The following is a 9,108-nucleotide window of genomic DNA, read 5'->3' on the forward strand; positions in this document are numbered from 1 at the left end:
GAAACGGCAGCTTGGAACACACGCCTGCTGTTTAAATGCTGCTACACGCGTTATCTTTGATTCGAATTCGGACGATGTCAGTCACGCGCAGTCACAGAGCAGAGATGACAAGCTAAGTCTACAAAAGTTGACCGAATAAAACGCATAAACAACAAAATGGCAGCGCCCATGAACCGTCGCAATGTAAACAAATGTCACGGGATGGGGACTGACCAATGATCATGGGGACAGCACGGAACAATAGGAGAAAAGTGTGCCGATACTCTGCAACCTTACCCAGTGACACTGAACTGCACTTTATTCTGCATTGACGGCAATAATAAAGTTCTAAAAATACACCATGTGATACGGCATTAAAGACACGAGTAAAAGCATGACGGAAGCTGCGCACTCAACAGTCGTGATAGTATATCTGTCAAAAATATAGATCCACCGATGGCTTGCCTACTCATCCATTCCCCATCTTGTTTGTCACGTAGGCCCCCAAGATTTCCCTTTATCACTGTTTTTCGTGCGTTTTAAATACTCTTCTCTGGTCCAATTCAAGTTCGCAGGATTCAGTGGAGCATTGAGTCTTGCAATGCAGCGCCAAGTTGCTTTCTGTTCATTGTCGCACCGTGCTCAGCCATCTTCGCGATAGATGTCAAAGCGGCGTTTCATAACGTGACGCATGCACCGATTCTCGGCAACCTCAACCACACTGGCTGTAGACGATGGGCACACGACTGCGTCGCCGATTTTCCCACGGGCCGACAGGCAATCCTCAAACTCAGGCGACATCAAATCAAAGCCAATCAAACTTGGCAGCAGGAGTCGGTGTTATCCCCTCTTCTCTTGAACATCGCCTTCCTGGGTCTGCCAGAGAATCTCTAGGAGATACCCAACCTACGGCATGCCTTTGGGCAGGCACGGACTCAGTGGGTGGTGTTGCCACCGAGTGGGGGCACCCGATCCGAGCTCCGTGGCCTCCGACATACGAGTGGTAGCGTGTATGATGCGAGCGGCCAGCCGCTGCTGCAGCCGTGAAGAAGTTCAGAAGCCGTAGGCTAACGTAACTGTTTACTTCATAGCGAGAGGTGAGCCGAAGCCAAAGAACAATGCCCCGACGGGCGAGGTTACAATACAGGACTCGAGCAGAGCGACAACATCGATTCGCTGCTCTAACAGGAATGAGTTACAACGCTTGGGCAGCTCTATTTATACCCCAAAAGCGATAACGGTCCAACGCAACAAGCGGGGACACGCCATGAACGTCACAGACACACACAACACTCTTTCCAGTGTTCGTTAGTCGTCGGTAGCCTCCGCGCACGTTCGTTGAGTCCGAGAGAGGGGAGAGAGAAGGACTCCGTTGCGATCGACGGGGCCTCTGTGTCCTTGAAGAGCGTGGAGACGAGCCTCGCCGCCAACCGCCCAAGTTTTGAAATGCGCTGAGAGCGAAGCGTCTGACGCGGCTTGTCGCAACTTGTTACTGACATGGTTGCGCTTGTTTTCGAAGGCGCACGAGTAGCTTCGCCGCACAGCCGAGGAGTGATGCGGGGAAGTACGGCGGCGCTGGCCGATTCGTAACAGCTTCTCCGCCGGGGGTCCGAGATCCCGATGGATAAGGGTCTTCAACCGTTGTCCGGAGGGATGCTTTCGAAGTGAAGTGCTCGACAGACGTTCGACTCCAGGCCTTGGCTGTACGACACCGTGCTGGAGCTTCACCGGGCGGGTCACTGGACGAGTAGTGGCTCCCCAAGAACGTCTCTGGCTTTGTCAGGCAAGCAACAGAACACAGGAAGACACAACCGCATCGCCGGCAAGTGCGAAGACAAATCAACACTGAAGATCTACCAGGCTTTTAGTTGCGAAAAAGTACGCGGATAACTAACTACTCTAGTTATATTTTTGCCCAGCAGTACTTTAGACAAGTGACAAACCTGAAAGGTTACATTTCGCGTGATTGGAAATGTCCCACACAAAAAGAAATGTAATCGTAAAGAGCGAAACCTGCATCAGGAAAAACAATGAACTTGAGAAAGTCACGCGTCTACAGGCCACTTCTCGCCTTAAGGACTCCGACTCAAGCCATCAGCATTGCCATTCAGTTTCCCCTTTTTGTACCGCACTTCAAACGTATACTGCTGCAGAGCCAGACTCCAGCGTAGGAGGCGACCGTTCTTTGAGGACATCGTGTGCAGCCACGTGAGAGGGCAGTGGTCAGTCTCTACTATAAACTTCGAGCCTGCGAGGTAGCAGGCTAGTTTTTGCACCGCCCAGACGAGACACGCACACTCCTTTTCGGAGGCGCTGTACGCTTCTTCACGAATCGTCAGCTTACGATTTGCGTACAATACTGGGTGCTCCTCATTCTCGTTAGCTTTCTGACACAAAACTACGCCCATCCCACGGTCACTAGCATCACACTGGACCACGAAGGGCTTTGTGTAGTCTGGCGAGTTCAGTACAGGGTGGCTAGTTAGAGCATTTTTCAGGTCGGCGAACGCCTGCTCTTTTGTTTCGTCCCACGCGACTGTTAGCGGTTCGTTTTTACGAAGCGCGTCGGTTGAGGGCTAGCCAGCTCAGAGTACCTCGGAATGTACCTCTGATAGTAACCTGCGATTCTCAAGAACGACCTAATGTCTGTCTTGGTTCGGGGCTGCGGGAAGTCTCGGATTGCCGCTACCTTAACTTCAGAAGGACGGCGATGACCCCTACCTATAACGTGACCAAGGTAAGTGACTTCCGCGCGGGCCATTTGACATTTAGGTGCCTTGATCGTTAAGCCAGCTTCACGCAAACGTGAAAGCACGGAGCGCAGGGGTTCCAGATGCTCCGGCCACGAGGCGGAATAGATAGCCACGTCGTCTAAATAGGGCAACGCAAAGTCGTCGAACCCCCGTAACACTTTGTCCATGAGACTTGAAAAGCAGTATGGCGCGTTTTTCAGCCCAAAACTCAAAACCTTTGGTCTGAAGGTCCCCATGGGTGAAATAAACGCCGCGTAACGGCTAGCTTCCTTCGTCAGCGGAACCTGCCAGTATCCCCGCACTAAGTCAAAAGTGGAAATGAAGCAAGCGCTGCTTACTTTCTCGATACGTTCCTCTATGTTAGGTATCGGGTAGGTTTGGTCTCAGGTGATAAGGTTTAACTTCCTATAGTCTACACATGGTCGCGGATCCTTGCCAGGAACTTCAACCAGTATCAGGGGTGAAGTATAGTCGCTTTCGCAAGCCTCTATCACGTCGAGAGCCAACATTTTCTGGATTTCAGTTTCCAGAATTTCGCGCTGTCGCGGCGACACTCGATACGCCTTTGAACCCACGGGCTGGGAAGACGTAAGTTCGATGTCATGCGTTAGGAGGGAAGTTCTGCCGGGCTTATCCGAAAACCGGTCCGAGAACTCTTCCAACAGTGCCTCCAACTCACGTTTTTGGTCAGGCTCCAGCTCCGCCTTCGTTACTTTGTCGTTAACGAGTCTACTCGTGCCGTCATGGGTAAGTGGACCCAATTCCGGAATCTCGGGGGGAATCTCCTCAGGTATGTTAACTAGCATCTGCACCACCGCTTCCCGCTGCCTGTAGGGCTTTAGTAGGTTGCTGTGGTATACTTGCTGGAGCTTGCGCTTTCCAGGTACGCTCACAACGTAGTTTGTTTCAGACAATTTTTGAAGGATCTTTGCCGGGCCTTCCCACTGAACTTCTAGTTTGTGGCGTTGAGACGGCCGCAAAATCATTACCTGGTCTCCCACCTCAAACTGACGTGCCCTGGCTCCCTTGTCGTAGTAGGGTTTTTACTTTTTCTGGGCTGTGCTCATTGCGGTGCCCCCTATAGCTGCTGTGCCCTATGCAAGCGGTCCATCAGCGAGAGTACGTATTCTACAACCATCGGGTCTTCGCCCCTACCTTCCCACGATTCCCGGAGGATGCGGAGGGGGGAACGTAACGAGCGCCCGTAAACAAGTTCCGCTGGCGTGAACCCGGTCGTCTCGTGAGGAGCCGTTCTCAAAGCAAAGATAGCGGCCGGCAAACACAGCTCCCAGTCAGTCTTTCGTTCGTAGCACATGGCTCTGAGAACGCGCTTCATTACTGAGTGAAGCTTCGCGACAGAGTTCGACTGAGGATGGTACACGGAACTATGAATGAGTTTTACTCCGCACTTCTCGAGAAACGTCGTCGTTAGTACGCTCGTAAAAACTGTACCCTGGTCTGACTGTATTTCCGCCGGGAAGCCAACCCTGGCGAACACTGACAGTAGGGCGTTCACAATTTCCACTGAGCTCAACTCCTTGAAGGGCACGGCTTCGGGGAACTTAGTAGCAGGACAGAGCACTGTCAAGATGTGACGGTAGCCAGAGGTCGTCACGGGCAGTGGGCCAACCGTGTCGATCACGAGACGGCGAAAAGGCTCCGTGATAATCGGCACAAGTTTCATGGGCGCTTTGGTTTTGTCTCCTGGCTTTCCCACTCTCTGGCACACATCGCAAGTGCGCACAAAGTTTTCGACGTCGCGAAAGCATCCTGGCCAGCAGTACTCCTGCAATAGGCGGTCTTTTGTTTTTCGTATGCCTAGGTGCCCTGACCACGAGTTGCCGTGTGCGAGACGCAACAAATCCTGACGATAGACCTGCGGGACAACTAATTGGTCATACTCCACCCCTCTCCGGTCTCGATACTTGCGGTAAAGTATCTCCTCCCTCGCCTGGAACCTTACGTTCTTTTTCGCAACCCCTTCAGTTACATTATCCAGTAACTTTTCCAGCGTGTGATCTTTTCTTTGCTCCGCGCTCAGTGCCGTACTACCGACGTGCAGCAACCGCTCTAAACTTTCCGACGTAGGTGCTACAAAAAGCTCTGCCAGAGAATCATCTGTTTCGGCGGGCTGCTGCTGCTGCTCGACACCCGCGATCTGAACCTGCAAGGAGGCCGACTGGCCGCGTTCGGAAGCAACGTCGGCGCTAGTCGCAGCAAGCTTCCCCACCTCCTCTCTTCGCGAATCGTTCCTGCTTTCAACCGCCGCCTTCGCTCCGAGTTCGCGAGCCTTCGAGCGCGTCAGCGCGAACACTATCCCTTCCCCGAAAACGAGTCCCCTTTCGCGCAGCAGCTGATCGGACCTGTTCGAGAAAAGATACGGATACTGCGCCGGAAGGCTGGGAGAGACAGCGGCCTCGGTTTCGAGCTTTCCGAAGGGACCATCGATGGTTATCCTGGCGATCGGAAGACACAGGCTTTGCGCTTCTACGGCCTTCTTTATCCACGCGCAATCGCCCGTGAATTGGTGCGGTTCGACGTAGGACGGGTGGACCACGTCCATTGTTGCTGCGGAATCGCAGAGAACTCGGCACGGTTTGCCGTTAACTGCAAGCTCGCGTACGTAGGGCTCTAAAAGTTGTCTGCTCTCCTCATCCTGGTCTACTATGTGAAAGACAAGCTTGCCCTTTTTGCAACTAGCTGCGAAATGCCCTGTCTCGCCACAATTGTAGCACGCGGACTGCTTGCGCGCTTCGAAAGCCTTTTTTCGGCGCTGTGCCTCTGCGTTTGCGCTCTTTTCGTTTTCCGAGCCCGTTTCATTATTCGCGGATTCGGTCACTTTTGCTCCGCTCTTTTCGTAGGGAGCTCTGCCTTTCGGCCCTAACTTATCAGGCCTCGGCCTGAACTCTTTTTGGCCGTATTTCGGCCCCTGCGCACCTCGACGTGCGATGAACTCGTCGGCTAGTTGAGCTGCCTTATCCACAGTATTTACCCCTGGCCTATCTTGCACCCAGAGTCTCAGGTTTTCAGGTAGACGGCGGTAAAACTGCTCAAGACCGAAGCACTCAACTACCTTGTCGTGCTCTCCGAAAGCATTTGCCTCTTTGAGCCACTCTTCCATGTTTGCCCTCAGCTTGTAGGCGAACTCAGAGTACGACTCGCACCTGGCTTTCTCGGCTTCACGGAACTTCTGGCGAAATGCCTCTGCTGACAGCCTGTACTTACGCAGGAGGCTCGACTTGACTTTCTCGTAGTCCTCCGCCTCCTCCTTTGGCAAGCGGGCCATCACGTCGGATGCCTCACCTGGCAAAAGCGTAAGCAGCTTTTGCGGCCATGAGTCTCGGCTAAACTGGGCCCTCTCACACGTACGCTCGAAGTTGACCAAAAAAAGACCGATGTCTTCTCCTACCTCGTAGGGTCGCATTAGGTCACACATTCGCAGCGTAGGCCGCTCAATAGCCGCAGACTGCACGCTTGGCGCGCTGCTGTCACTCTCACGCCTAGGTCGAGACGCCTGGACGTCTAGACGCTTCATTTCCAGCTCATGCTGTCGCTCCTGTTCTCGCCTTCTATCCTCACGTTCCTGTTTCTGCCTCTCGAGCTCCTGTTCTCGCTTTCTATCCTCGCGTTCCTCTTTCCGCTTTCTTTCCTCGCGTTCCTGTTTCTGCCCCTCGAGCTCCTGTTCTCCCTCTCTTTTTTTGCGTTCCTCACGCTGGCACTCAGCCTCTCCCTCTGCCTCTGCCTCTGCGCCATGACGTTTCGCGATCTCCCTGCCATTGATCAGCTCAATGCATTCCGACAGCTCGTCATCGTCAGCGCCAACAGCGAGGATAGCCTGTATCAGCTCTGGCTTTCTCAGCGCGTCCGTAACATCCAAGCGCAACTCTTTTGCAAGCTCCAACAACTGCGGTTTTTTCAACACTTTCAAATTCATGGCCGGTCTAGAGTACTGCTTTCCCACTGCTCCAAAAATGTTTTGCGCGAATAACCCACGCGACAAAAACACACGCCCTACCAGCTATCCTCAGAAGCCTGGTAAAACTCAGTGAAGAAAAGTCCCGCACTCACCATTGACCGCTGTGAATTCTGCGAAGTCCGAAGCCGCCTTGACGTCCGTGGTGTTGGGTCTCGCACCGCTGGCTTCAGGTGTTACGAAGTTGCCATCCGACCGCTGCCAACCAGTTGTTGCAACCGAGTAGGGGCACCCGATCCGAGCTCCGTGGCCTCCGAAATACGAGTGGTAGCGTGTATGATGCGAGCGGCCAGCCGCTGTTGCAGCCGTGAAGAAGTCCAGAAGCCGTAGGCTAACGTAACTGTTTACTTCATAGCGAGAGGTGAGCCGAAGCCAAAGAACAATGCCCCGACGGGCGAGGTTACAATACAGGACTCGAGCAGAGCGACAACATCGATTCGCTGCTCTAACAGGAATGAGTTACAACGCTTGGGCAGCTCTATTTATACCCCAAAAGCGATAACGGTCCAACGCAACAAGCGGGGCACGCCATGAACGTCACAGACACACACAACACTCTTTCCAATGTTCGTTAGTCGTCGGTAGCCTCCGCGCACGTTCGTTGAGTCCGAGAGAGGGGAGAGAGGAGGACTCCGTTGCGATCGACGGGGCCTCTGTGTCCTTGAAGAGCGTGGAGACGAGCCTCGCCGCCAACCGCCCAAGTTTTGAAATGCGCTGAGAGCGAAGCGTCTGACGCGGCTTGTCGCAACTTGTTACTGACACGGTTGCGCTTGTTCTCCAAGGCGCACGAGTACCTTCGCCGCACAGCCTAGGAGTGATGCGGGGAAGTACGGCGGCGCTGGCCGATTCGTAACAGGGGCTTCATGAGACACTACAACTCGCGGCAGAAACAGTCAGCGAATATGCCCACGCAAGCGGCCTTCAGTGCACACCCCAGAAGTACGAACTGATCGTCATAAGAAAAGGAAGATCAAATGAAGGAAAGGAAAATACTTCGGTAACTCTGGATGGCTACGTTTTTGACCCCAGCTCTTCACTCAAAATTCTCGGACTCACCATCCAAGTTAATACCAAGACTGGCGATACAATCAGAAACCTCTCTAAAATTACCGATCAAGTAACACAAATTATTCGCCTTATTACCAACAGGCATCCAGACATGAAAGAGAAGGATACAATGCGCATAGCTGAAGCGTTCGTTATATACCGACTCACCTACGTCGCACCCAACCTAGTCTTATACCTGTGCTACACGAGCGTTTGAAAGGACATTTGATTCGAATGACCTTCCAAATTTCAAATGCCATTCGAACTGGAAGGAGTTTCGCCTGTATACACGACAATTCTCAACGGCAGTTGAAAGTTTCCGCATTCGCCCGCCATGTTTTGGTGTGGCCACTGCTCCCCTGTTTTGTTCTTGCCAAACATTTAATTGAACGTTTAAAAGGAGCAAAACAATTATCAGTGACTTAGCTCGGCTATGCCAGCATATACGTAGCGTGAGCTAAGGTTCAGCAATCCAGTCCAATCCAATACAGGCCAGTCCAATCCAATCCAGTCCAGTCGAGTCCAGTCCGGTCCAGTCCAGTCACTGTTCCTCGCGCATGCACAACATGGCTCTCCAGGAGCCACGCGAAACGGCTATCAAGCGGCTCCGGCGCAGCGTCAGGCTTGGCTGCTGCGCAACGGAGGCGCACAGCTGGGCACGCGCCGGCACCAGTGCGTCTGCCGCGGCTATGACGTCACTCCTCTGGAATGCGCAGACCGGCGAATGGGCAGACCCAATTCTCTACACACCTGTATTCCAATTGGATTGGATTTCCAATCCAATACAATACAATCTCATTTAATCCAATTCAATTCAACCCAAATCCAAGTCCAATCCAATCCAATACAAGTCTAATCTAATCTAATCCAATCCAATCCAATCCAACCCAATCCAATGCGCCTCGCGCTTGCGCAGCACGGCCCTTCAGAGTCCACGCGAAACTGCTCAACCTCGGCCAGTGTAGCTTACGCTACAAAAATATATTAGCGATCACATTGATAACAATCTACAAGCGCTCACAAAACGTGCGCTGACAGCCAGTTTTTTTTTTTTTCTTCAGGCCACCTTGTGATCGAACAGCGAGAGATATAAAACAAAAGCAAGTGCGACATTATGGAGATTGTGCATTCTAAACCCCATTTTTTATTCGTAACTAATTGTTTGTAATTATGGCACGCAGAACCTGCTCCCGAGAGAACGACCGTTCGAGTTTAAAAGGCCTCTGAGAACCTCAAAGGTCGTTGGTGGTGCTCCTTTGACTCAAATGGCATTTCAACCAAAAGCCTTTGAGAAACATCGTGTAGCAATTAAAAGGTGTCATTTGAGGCAAATGACATTCGACTCAAAGGTCTTCC

At 52.5% G+C, this 9,108-nt stretch overlaps 1 protein-coding gene across 1 annotated transcript; it reads right to left on the reverse strand.

Annotated features, from left to right (window-relative positions):
* Positions 1-691: 691 nt before the first annotated feature.
* Positions 692-6,485, reverse strand: LOC144151500 (uncharacterized). Its single transcript, XM_077682606.1, has 3 exons — positions 6,444-6,485; positions 4,235-5,922; positions 692-725 (listed from the first exon to the last, which is right to left on the reverse strand). Exons 1-3 carry the CDS (start codon positions 6,483-6,485, stop codon positions 692-694), a joined length of 1,764 nt encoding a protein of 587 aa, XP_077538732.1.
* Positions 6,486-9,108: the final 2,623 nt, after the last annotated feature.

Source organism: Haemaphysalis longicornis, unplaced genomic scaffold, assembly GCF_048455015.1.
Source record: "Haemaphysalis longicornis isolate Haplotype H1 unplaced genomic scaffold, Haemaphysalis longicornis Haplotype H1 scaffold_1, whole genome shotgun sequence".
Classification (NCBI taxonomy): domain Eukaryota; kingdom Metazoa; phylum Arthropoda; class Arachnida; order Ixodida; family Ixodidae; genus Haemaphysalis; species Haemaphysalis longicornis.

What these genes read in the sequence shown, in the direction of transcription:
- LOC144151500 (XM_077682606.1), bottom strand. Translation starts at nt 6,485, where the DNA reads ATGGCGCAGAGGCAGAGGCAGAGGGAGAGGCTGAGTGCCAGC. An exon ending in GGGAGAGGCTGAGTGCCAGC is followed by an intron (nt 5,923 to 6,443) that starts GTGAGGAACGCA and finishes GCATTTCGCCAG; the next exon opens with AAGTTCCGTGAAGCCGAGAA. An exon ending in GAAATTGTGAACGCCCTACT is followed by an intron (nt 726 to 4,234) that starts GTCAGTGTTCGC and finishes TCGGCGACGCAG; the next exon opens with TCGTGTGCCCATCGTCTACA.